Source organism: Microtus oregoni, unplaced genomic scaffold (genome assembly GCF_018167655.1).
Source record: "Microtus oregoni isolate MIOR12 unplaced genomic scaffold, Mior012 000037F_ref0000500, whole genome shotgun sequence".
Taxonomy (NCBI): domain Eukaryota; kingdom Metazoa; phylum Chordata; class Mammalia; order Rodentia; family Cricetidae; genus Microtus; species Microtus oregoni.
The window spans coordinates 6,528,347-6,540,518 of record NW_024543096.1 but is presented as its reverse complement, the minus strand read 5'-3'; the positions used below and the strand labels follow the sequence as shown (position 1 = coordinate 6,540,518).

Here is a 12,172-nt window from a genome sequence, read left to right as displayed (position 1 = left end):
TGGATTTTATGTAACAGTCATTAACATGACCTTGAAAGAGAACAAGGAAGGTTCACTGGAGTTTGAAGGGAGAAAAAGGGAAAGGAAGAAATGATGTGATTATAATTTCAAAAGTAAAACCTCAAAATAAACCCCAAAAATATATAAAAATGCCAAAACAAAACAAAAACAAGATAGCATCCAAAAGACGGAGTCTTCCGGATACAACATGGTTGATGCACAGATGAGCTCACAGAGCCTGTGACTGCACACACAAGCCCTGCATGGGTTCAGACCACACAGAGTCTTGGCACAGAGGAAAGGGGAGATGGACATAAAGTCCCACCCCTAACCAAGAAGCTATTTGCAATTGATGCCTGCTAAGATTGGGAAAATCAGTTTCCTCCAATGGAGTGTCACTGGGTATATCAGCCAAGTGCCACGGCAGGCCCCATGCAAAATGGTTTTGCCCTGTACACATGTCAGATCCCAAAGAAACCCAGGCTCACTCAGGACCTGTGGCTCATCCCACCATGTCTCATCCTGTCTCCTACCTAACATCTTCAGCTCAAGGGCTGCCCTTCCCTTCACCCACCTTCTTTCAGTATAAACTTGCCATTTTGGCCACACACTCTTGGTCCTTGGCTCCCCTCTTGCCCTCTCTCCTCTTCTCTTCCTCTCTTTCCATTCCCACCTCCTCAATCCCCACCTCTTTTCTCATGACCTAGTTCAGTCTGGACCCTTCCAGATGCCTCTGGCTGAACTCTCCCTCATATCTACAATAAACCCTCTCCTCAAACATACTCAAGAACGATCCTCCTTTTCATTTACTTTAGAGACTGTCAAAAGGCTTTCACTTCCTGGATCTTTTATATTTTATTGTTGTTGTTTTTTAATCCCACTTATTTATTGCCTAGAATCACACTACAGAGCATTACATGGAGACTTAGACATAGTAAATCAACATGGATCCTGGCACCCATGCCTTGGAACACAGTACAGAAACAGATACGTGCCTTTTCTGCTCACCTTAGCTTGCAAGAGAATTTCAGTTAGTTCACAGCCACACACGAACCGACTAAGACAGGAAGAATCTTAAGGCCAGTTTTATCATTTTGTCTAAAGCCTAACAGTCATACATTGCTTCAAAATAGGGTTTATTCAGAAATCCCTCAGGAAGCATTGTGCCAGCATCACAGAGTGTGTTTATACACGTAAGATGGATTAGACCTCACGAGGGTGACATAGTCTCACATGATAGGTTGTTGTTATGCAAACATCATGGCAAAAGGAGCAAAGTGCAGCCAGATCAGATGGGGATGCTATCTCTGTGACACAGGGGAACACGCCAGTGGCCTTCCAGAGCTGTATCCGAGCTATTTACCACTGAAACTGCAAGAGCCTGTGATTGACCCTAATGTGTGCTGACACATTTGCCTGTTTACAGCTGGAACCCCAGTCAGCCCTGAACAAACTCCTAACCATAGCTCCTTGGGGGAAAAAGCCATATTCAGTGTTAGTTCTGCCCTAAAAGAAGATCCACTTGGCAACACAAAGCCCACTGTATGAATGTCTATGGTGTCTGTTTTACAGTTTGTCTTGCATTGCCTTGCTACAGAGATTCAAATACCACTTCAGTCATGTGTCATCTGGGTTTGCTGGGTATCAGATCTCATCTCCCTCCAGGGAGGAATGAGGCCAAGTTTCTTTCAAAGGCCCTTGAAGCTAACGCTTCAGGGAAAGCAGCAGTGATCTGGGAATGCGGCACACTTTCACCTGGATGCAAACACTGAGATGGTTCTCTTTAAAGAGTCTCCCCAGAATGCAAAGAAGACAGCCACCTTCCACTCTCAAGCACCATCGAATTCCCAGCACCCCCCCCCCCAAACCCTCCCGTCCCCGAGGGTCCAGTTCACCCATGAAGAGGCACACTCTCAGGCTCTGAGAGGAGTAAGCACGTCTACTTCAACAGCTGAGGCTGAGCACCCGCACCTGACACTGAAGACGTCTCCATCGTGCGCACTTGAAGAAAGCTTTTCACGCATCGGAGAAGACTGCCAGTCAGTGGCCAGGCTGGCTCTACACCCTGCCAAGTCTCAGGGTGTAGTCTTTGCCGGGTTCTTCATTGATCACTTCTACTTACATTCCCTGGCAACGTTTCTGAACTACAAGCACACTGGCTATCTTTAGAGTCTTTCTGACCACTCTTGGCCTCCTTAAAGAGCTGAGGATGCAGGTTCTTGGTGCTGCTAGCTTCAGCATCTTCCTTTGCTCTCCAGGTGTTCCAGAAAATGCTGGTACTTGAATAAGGGAGCTCTGGAAAACCCCACACTTTCATGCATATAAAATTCTGTAATTCATGCTTTATACAGTAAGTGTTGGGAAAGAGGAAAGGAGGAAGAAAGAGGAGAGAATGAGGGAGACAGCAGGGCCCTCTGCGGAGGGCAGGAGGGTCGTCCTGGTATCTATCTCCATCTGTCAGGGGTTATCAAGGAAACAGAGGGATAGGGCTATAGACCCCAACAGACATACAACAGATTCTTCTTTTAGTTTTCTAAGGAAACTGGCTCGTGTGTCTGTCTGTGGGGGCCATCAAAGCTAAGTCAGGTCCAAGCTGCCAGCTGGAAATGCAGGTGCAACTGTGTATTCTGGTCTTCGATTCTTCCTGGGAAACCCCAGGTTTTGGTTTTCAAGGCCTCCGAATGGTCAGAGGATGGACCATGCCCAGGGTCATCTACTTGACTTGGTCAGCTGAGTACAACCATTAACCAACCATCTAAAAAATACTGTCAGAGCAATAACTAGATCGGTGTTTGAGTAAAGAGCCTAGTCATGTATTTGGGTGTGAAATTAACATCACATCTCAACTTCCGATCTGCCCTGCGTCTCAGCTGCTGCATAAACACCTACACTTTCCTCAGAACACACCTCTGCTCCAACACACCCTCCAGGCCTGGAAAGGGCTCCCTGCTTCTGGGGGAAAGGGCCGTCCACGAGAAGGGATGAAAACCCTGATGACCAGTGAAGAGCTGGCGTTTAGTTAAACTTACACCACATAGTATCTCTTCCTGTAAGAGCTTCCATTCCCACCAGTGTGCCAGCAACAGGCTCGCCATCAGAGGTGAGTTAATTCTTGGTTTATGTCAAGTGCACCGAAGTGTGTGCCTTAGCCAAACTGCTCGCTCTGTCTCTGCGGGTAATTTGTCCGTTCACTGTTGTGCCATGAATTTTACACGTACACTCTTCGGTCTCTGCAGAATCCAGCTGTTGCCATGGCAGGCAGCTTCATTCAAATGATGGCATGGTTTTTCTTTAATAGCAGTGCACACCAGGACACAAAGACCATTACGCTTCTTGAAGTATCAATCCCCGTTCACATTCAACATGCAAACAGACGAAATTATCAGTGCTGGCCCAAGGTACACTGACTCAGGCCTTCCTGCACTGACTGGTGGGTCCCTCAAGGCCCTCTTTCCTTCACCCCATCCCCAACCAAATCAAGACACGTTAAACAGACTTACAGATTTGAGTTCACACATCTGAAAGTTACAAATATCTTTTTTTGAAAAAATGTAAGAAAAACATCAGAAGGAGTAATTGAAAGCTAAAGAATAAAATTCTGGAGTCTAGAAACAAAAAAAAATTCACAAAATGTTTTAATGTGGCGTTTGATTTTCAGGTATCTGGACTACCTGCTGTTCTCTGGCACATAGGTAGAATTGTCTGCCTCTGCACTGGTGGAATGCTGGGCACTCAGAGAGCTAAAGGGACAAGCTTGAACAAATAAGACCTAGACAGTGTGGATTCTTTTTGTTTGAATCCAGTACTAAACCTAGAATCTTAAGGAAAACTGGCTAGGCTCTTTGCAGGGTACCCTCAGCACCTGTAGACCCTGTTGCCTTTGTACAGTTTCAAAGCACATGCTGCTGTTTATCCAGTCCAGGAAACATACATACTTCCCTTGTGTCCTTGAGAGAATCGCAGAACTTACACTGCTCAAGGTTCTTCGACAAGAGCAAAATGAACGCTGGCTATCTGACTCTTGGAACACACCTGGCAGCTTCTCTGAGTTCAAAGTTTCTGAGTTCAATCTTATTAGCGATCAGATCCAATATTTAACCTGGTGTTCGGACCCATGTCTGTTGTGTAATTGGGTCCAATGAATATAATTAATAAAGCAGATAGAAGGCCCACAGAAAAATCCACTATCCTTACAGGGCCACTTAATACGCAGATAGAGAGAAAAGGAACAAACTATCACATATTCCTGATCACTAGATCCAGGTCAGTGACAGATCAGTAGGACTGTGATGATCCCCGCACAGCAAGAACCCTGCACCATGAACTTGAGGCTCACTTGCTGTCTTGTTCACTAAACATATTCTTATTAATCACCTACTGCATATTCCCCATGCTGGAAAGCAGATGCCAATGGCAAATGTACTGTCTGCTGTCTGACCAACTATTTCATCTGGAAACATATTTGATGTTACATTTTATTTCCCAGAATCCTAAATTACCTACAGTACTTCTTTATCCATTAGTTCCAGAAGTGAAATTCTATTTCATTCAAATCAGTCCCTTATATCACAAGGCTGTTCCTTACTTCCAGGCTAGTCTTAGCCATGACTATGACCTTCCAACCCTCAATACTGCTGGAGTGTAAGGTCGAAGAAAGTGAGCTTGAAATCAGTAACCTCCTCTGTTCCAGACATTGTCAAAGCGATGATGCCAGAAGCTCAATCATCCTCCCAAAAGCTCTTGCAAGGAACCACTCAATCTCAACAGCCAAGAGATGTGACGCTCAGCGAAGTCAAGGAGAGAATGGCTCAATGGCCAGGAAACAAAGGTGTCACCCGACTGCAAGGCCACTGCCTCAAATGTTAGCCTAATCAAGGAAGTCAGTTCGGAGGAAGCAAAGGAGCCCAACCCAGTCCTACAACATTTCAACAAAGTTATTGTTTAGAGAGCCCACAGGTGCCACAGCGGAATAATTCTATGTTCTGTGGAGGTTCAGGAAAAGACCGGGATGTGATCCAGTTCAAATACGTAACAACTTCCCATAGAGAATGCCCACCCCATCTGCCCCCTCTGAAACTACTTCTTGGGAATGATCATTGAACACATACTCCTAGGACTCAAGCAAGGGAGCACCAGGAACCCCACTGATACCCAAGGCAGTAAGGGTCACAGACACAGCTCATCAGTTGTCTAGTACTGAGCATAGCAAAGGTAGGCGAGCCCACATCTGTTCCCGCTCAGCCCAGTGTACACCAAAGATACTCAGATCATCCAAAACCTCAACACTACAGGCTTAGGAAATCAACCACCCCCTCCCCCCCCCCCCCCCCCCCCCGACAAAAGCACAGCTGAGAAGACGGGGTTTAGCAATCTAAGCAAACAAGACTGAAGGTCAGCTGTGGGCAGCAGGACACCGTAGGGTAAAAAGAGTGTGTTAAGAAAGGCAAGGAAGGTAAGAACCCACCCACACATGGGAAGATTGCTTTCATTACCAAACCCTTCAGCCTCGCCCACCTGCTGAAGTCCACAGAGGCAGGGCATGTTGAATCGGGCCTTTCAAACAGCGAGAAGGTGGTCATCCTCCGCCCCTTTCCTCCACACACCCCAGGCCTCCTACCCTCGGAGTCAATGCATCTGATTCCTTTCCTCTGTTATTCTTGCCTCTCCTGGTCCTTTATCTAAGTCTCTGGTTGTTTTTTATGAGCAACTTTGCAATGGATCCCAGATTCCAGACTTAAAGATCGTTATCAACCTTCAGATTTATGTAGGTGAAATTCTATAGAGCTAAAGGCCTAGCTTCAAGTCCATGAAGAGCAAAAGCTATTGCACCAACGAGTTGGGTGTTTTGTTTTGTTCAACATCACTCTTCCAACAGGCACATTCCTGACCACTACTGAAAACATAATCCCTGTAGCCCCAGTCAATAAAACCTCAAGTTTACAGATCATCTGCTAGAAGCAATGTAATAATTATTTGCTCTTCTGACCATTGCCCCAAGCCATCCACACCTAAGACATAACCTAGTTCAGAGCATGGGTTCTGAGACACCCCCCCCCACGCACCTCTGTCCAAACATCAGCGTGGACTTGGTCTCGGCTTCATTGAAGACTGAAGGAGAACAGCAAATGACAATTGTGGTCCTACAGTTCCCACCCAGAGAGTCCTGGAGAATCCGAGTCATCTTGCTGTCCCGGTATGGCACATGTGTTTTCTAGGTAAGAAGAAAAGGAGGATTGGTTTTGACAGCTCATTCAAAGAAAAACTACAGAAGCAAGTGAGCCAAACTTAGAAACACGAGGAATAAGAATTTGCAGCCAGGTCTTTGGCTCTTGCCAAGAAATGTCCATTCTGTGACCCGTATCACTGGAACTTAGCATCACCGTTCATAATTTCTAGTGGAGCAGATCTCCCGGCAACAAGCGCCCCAGCCAGGAATCCCTCTGCTCTCTTCCAAAGAGGAAAACAAATGAATGGCTGGGGTATGTGGCAAAGAGAACACATAAACCCCAAAGGCCGCTTCCCATAAAACTATTTAATAGATGGCGACAGGATTACTTACCGTCCCTTCTGCCAAGGCAGAGATCACATTTCCAAGAGCAGACAAAGACTTGTTGATATTTTTAGCTTCATCAAGAACAGCTCCCTCGGCACCAGTTTTGCTGACCTACGAGCGGATAGAAACAGCAGTGAGGCCAGGAGCAACAGAGAGCAGAAAATGCAAACTCATGGAGGGAAGCCGGGGATGAGCGTAAGAACCACAACGATCCTGCTGTCCCTGGAGCCTGAAGCTGAGGATTTGATCTTTCCCGCTGTCATTTTCCTCTCAATTGAGTTTTAATGGAATGGCTGGAATGCCCCAAGTGGGAGAACTGTAGATACTTCCCCGGGGGACATCCATCCAAGAAAACCAGGCTCCTGGAGTACCGTTACTGCGGTGAGCTGGGTCCTGGGGGACTAAACCACAGCCTCCCAGTCAGACGGGGTCCATGGGGCACAGGGAGGAAAACACTAACGAGCCCAATTTCCGGCAGAGAAATCGGTGCTCTGACTCTATTCCTTCTCTATTTGCTTCTGGAGCAAGGAGGGAGCGAGGGGGGAGCTCAGGGAGGGAGGGAGGATATCTCAAAATGTGAAAGACTTAGGGAGGTCTGAAAAGACAAGGGGATGCGTGCTGCTCTATAACTTTGCTTTTCTCCTACAGCCCTCCGCACACGGTGCCACCTCTACTGCGTTAGTCCAGATAATCTCACATTTACAGCCTTTACTCTAGGTGGAGGGGTTTATAAAACCTGCCATTTTTTTTAAGAAGAAAAAAAATTAAAGCTGAGAAATAACTTTAAACTGAACAAAGATGGACTTCAAATACATATTGACGGAGAGCCCCCCGCCCCCAGTGGCATAGGGAAATGCTTATGGCGGGGAGGGACCTCTGAAAATAGGACAGCCTTCTTCTATCCTGGAGCTGCAGAAGGCAGCTTGCTCGCAGACAGAGACATCACGGAGTGATGGGCCACAAAAAGCAGCAGCCGACTGCAGGAGTTTTTAGATGATCTCTAATTTGAGCATCTTAACTCCATGAAATATTCAGAGTAGGGCTATCTATCACCTTCCATTGACAGGCAAGGAAAATGCGCTCCAGAGATGTCACTTGGCCAACCTAAGGGAAGAATGGCCCCATGGGGTGGTGGGAACTAAAGCCCAGAGCTCTGTTCTTAAGACAGTCCACACATACGGAGTCATCTGGGGAAAAAGAAAACAGAGGAACCAACAAAACTACAGGAGAGACACTTGAAATAGCTCGTAAGTGCCATGAAGAAGTGCCAGCCACCAGCAGGAGGCAGTTGTCCGGGGTATTTCAGTCCGAAATAACCCGTCTCCACGTGACTCTCTGCATGGGCCTGTGCCGGACATGGCAGTCAAGTTAGTGGTCAGGAGAGAGCTGAACGATGCTCCCTTCATCCAGGCGAGTGACCAGGAACATAACCAGCTCACACATAGAACATTTGAGATGCCCAGCCAGGAATATCCAAGGTTTTTCTCATTGGGACAAAAGCAAATTTGAGGACAATCCAAACAGCCATGACTTACATGGATATTCGTGGCCATAGCTAGCGTTCAGGAACTTAGCAGTGTGAGGCTGTAAATGGCAGTAAGTGGCAACCACCTGGACAGCCAGGGAGCCTGATGAGGACATCCAGGTGACATCACTGACGAGCACAGGAAGAGGCATTGTGCGTGTGGACTAGCTCTATGATGCTGTCTAAAGGGGTTGTGTCCTGCCAGACTGTGGCAGAGGGACCATCCCCTGGGGCTGTGGAGGGGGCGGGGAGGGGAAGATGGTGATTCTGGACACACAGGGTCTTAGCCAGTTCCTGGGGGCACAGAATTGACTACAGGTATGTAAAGAGGGTTACAACAAAATCACAGAAAGTTTCCTAACCGGGAGGAACCAATGTCACTCATAGGGTACTGTGGCTTCAGACCCGCTCCCAGTAGAACTGGAATACTGGGTGGAAAAGATTCCAGACTTTTCCTTAGCTAGCAAGGCAAAGCTGCAGAAGCAGGACCACCATGCTCCAGAGGCAGAGCCCTTCCTAGCCTACTGGAGTCCATACAACAGACGGTTCCCCCATCCTAAGAGTGTCCCTCCCACCTCTGAGCTGTTGCCTTTCTAGGCGAAATCATACTAACACCTTCTTAACGCACAGGCCCTACTAAGCACAAATGAACTTTTGAACCCGAAAAGGAAATGAGAAAAACTTGACAGTTGCATGCCTCAACATTTTAAATCTCTTTGAAAAAAAAAAAAAGGAGTAAAAGGCACAAAAATTATACAACTGTACACTTGAGCAAATAATGGGGAAATTATAGATAATATAAATAAGAACCAATTACCTTTTCACTCCCAGCCAAATCAACCAAATACAGCTTCCCACTGAGTTTTTTCTCTGTCTCCACATTCTCTTGTTTAATGTTAATCAGGAAGATGCTGTGGCTCCTTGAGCTGTGTTCATTCATGTCTGAAATGAAAAATGGTTCACTGCTCTACAGAGAACACGTGAGCAGAGGTAGCCAACCTCTGCTCTCCAAACCGCAGCCAGTCATGGCCCACCGTGGAAGTTCTCTGCGGGCGAGTGTATTGGGACCCACTGTCGCTTCTTTCAAAACAGAAAAAGAAAAAAAAAGACACTCATTCCAGAGATGATAGGTTTACAATGTCTTCAAGTAACAAAGGAATTAACCTAACCTTGGTGAGCAGTTTAAGGTAATAGATGCCCAGAGTCGGCCTGAAGCCCCGTATCCCATATGATGCTCTAATCTCACCAAGAAGCTCACAGCTTCCCTGACGGTCCCATGGAAACCCTCGGACTGTACCATGGTGTAGTGTCTGATACAGTTCTTCCTACTCATATGTGTAGCCTGTATTACCAGGTCTAGCATAAACTTGAAGATTAAGACACATAACTCTATAACCCACAAAGAGGCCTCAGGGATTAAATGTGCTTTATTAGGTCAGGGTACCTTTTCCACCAAAGCCCACAAATGTCCCATTTCAACTTTTGTCATCTCTCAAACAACATCTTATCAGCTTGTTCCTAAAAATTCTGAGGATCCCATTTTAAAAATTCCAAATGCTGAGCCTTTAATCCCAGCACCGGGGAAGTAGAAGCAGGCAGGTCTCTGAGTTCAAGGACAATCTGGTCTACAGGGTGAGTTCCAGGACAGCCAGGGCTACACTGAGAATCTCTGTCTAGAAAACCCACCCCCCAAAAAGCCACAAATAACAAACAAATTTGGCAACATTGCATGCTACAAAGTCAACATGTAAAGGGCATTTATGTTTCTATATATTACTAACAATGCCTGACCTGAAATATTCAGACAATAATCTATTTATGATAACAATAGAAAAGACAAAATACTTAAGAATAAATTTAAAGAAAATGATAGGTTTTTAGACAAAAGCTACAAAATGTTGCTTAAAAGATATTAAAACAGCTGGGTGATGGTGGTGCACACCTTTAATTCCAGCGCTTGGGAGGCAGAGGCAGACAGAGTTCGAAGCCAGCCTGGTTTACAAGAGCTAGTTCCAGGACAGGCCCCAGAGAAACTATAAAGAAACTCTGACTCGAAATAAAACAAAAACAAACAAAATCCCAAGAAACCAAAAAGATGTTAAAACAGATACAGATGAATGGAAATAGAGTCCCCTGATAATTTATTAAAAGATTAAATAGTGTTAAGCATCAAAATCGGGGTTGAGGAGACGGCTTTAAAAGATAAAGGTTTGCGGTGTGAGCATGAGGTCGCGAGTTTGGAGTCCCAGAACCCAGGTAAGCTAGGCAGGCCTGGCAGCCATCTGCAATCCTAGCCCCGGAAGGCAGAAACAGATCAGTGAGAGAGGCTGCCTCAAGATAAAGAAAATATTAGGATTGAACAACATCAGCCTCAGGCCTACACACACACACACACACACACACACACACACACCATGCACACGGACCTGCCTGCATGGGATCCTGCTATCATACACCACACATGGATACACGTAAAAACAGATGTAAACATTAGCCAAAATAATCTACTCAATGCAACTCAACCTCAATGATTATTGTATACAGAAATAGAAGAATCAATACTAAAATTTTAAAATTCATACAGATTCGCACAACATCCTGAAGAGTCAAGCTGATCTCGAAAAGTAAAACGGGAGCTGCGGAGATGGACAGAGAGTAAAGCTCCCTCTGCACTGGCATGAGAACCTGAGTTCAGGTCTCCGCTGGGGAAGATTGGGAAGCGTTGTGGAGGCAGATGGTAGGATGTTGCCCACAAAGCAAATGGACCCAACACCAGAGCACTGTTAAATATACTTGCCGCACTGAAATAGAAACGGGGGCTGACGGGATGACTCAAGGGGAAAAGATGCTTGCTGTCAAGTCTGATGTCTGAGTTCAATTTCCAGGGCCCACATGTCAGGGACAAGCCACTCCCTCAAGCTGTCTTCTAACTTCCACATGGACATCTATACACAGGCACGCATGAGCACACACGCACTCACAACTTGACGGAATGCTAGCAACACTAGAAACGCCGTAGACCCTCAGCTCTGAAGCTACTAGCCAGTGCTGGCACACTGGAAATGATTCGTGACTGACAGCTTAAGAAACGGCGAGAAAGTTTCCTTGTGTCCATGCAAGTTTCAGTCAGAATCAGAAAGAATCAGTGTTTTCCTAGACTATATGCAAGCCTAGGTCAGCTCTGAAAACTGCCCCATCCATGAGCATCATCTGACAAGCTAGGGGAGGCTAAGAATTTCAGTTCTGGATCACAGACCTGCAGTCTATCCACGGACAAGCCTTACACCAGCTGCTAGAAGAGTCTAGATCAGTCCTCTACTACAGCTAGCCCCCCCACACCCCCTCTTTCTCATTTGGTTTTTCAAGACAGTTTCTCTGTAGCGTTGGAACCTGTCCTGGAACTAGCTCTTGTAGACCAGGCTGGCCTCGACCCCACAGAGATTCACTTGCCTCTGCCTCCCGAGTGCTGGGATTAAAGGTGTGCGCCACCACCGCCCAGCTAGAATCTCTTCTGGTCAGTAACTTCGCTCCCTTTCTCGGCAGCAGGCTTCACCTGGGGCAGCTGTCAAGCCTGCCTCCGTAGCCTCGGAGGACATCACATTTCCTCAGCATCAGAACCCAGGCGGACATTGATGCACTGCACTGCCCACATTCTCTCCTGATTTTATTTTACTTCCCCAAACTAGAAATTCTTAGTTCTTTCAGCTCTGTGTGAACTTATACTTCTTGGTCCACATCCCTTTAGAAAGGACAGCCCTAGTCTAGAGCCGCGGCTGCTCCAATGCGCATGTGCAGCTCCCGGACACGTGACACAGGCACAGGCGCGCTGCCCAGCACGTTAGCTTCTGCGAGCATGTCTGCTGTAAGCCTGTGCTGCAGGGATTTCCTGGAAGCTGCCACCTCTATTCTGACTCCCCCTTTGCATTTATTCTCCGTCTACAGAGGAAGAAGCCCAGTAGTTTTTCCTTGAGTTGGACACGAATTTATTAGCTCAGATTTTTTTTTTAAACCTGTTATCAGAGCCCAACACTTCAAGACCTCGGAGTACTACACACACTCCCCCTGTACACGGGCCGGGGTCCGTCTGCTCAAAG

At 46.5% G+C, this 12,172-nt stretch overlaps 1 protein-coding gene across 1 annotated transcript in view; it reads right to left on the bottom strand.

The window, feature by feature from the left end:
• Kif5c (kinesin family member 5C) overlaps positions 1–12,172 on the bottom strand; it is a 153,463-nt gene that overhangs the window by 71,274 nt on the left and 70,017 nt on the right. Inside the window, exons 8-10 of the mRNA XM_041631405.1 lie at positions 8,896–9,020; positions 6,560–6,664; positions 6,063–6,211 (exon numbers count right to left, since the gene is read on the bottom strand). Coding sequence (XP_041487339.1) covers positions 6,063–6,211; positions 6,560–6,664; positions 8,896–9,020 — 379 coding nt within the window. The remainder of the gene's footprint in view (positions 1–6,062; positions 6,212–6,559; positions 6,665–8,895; positions 9,021–12,172) is intronic.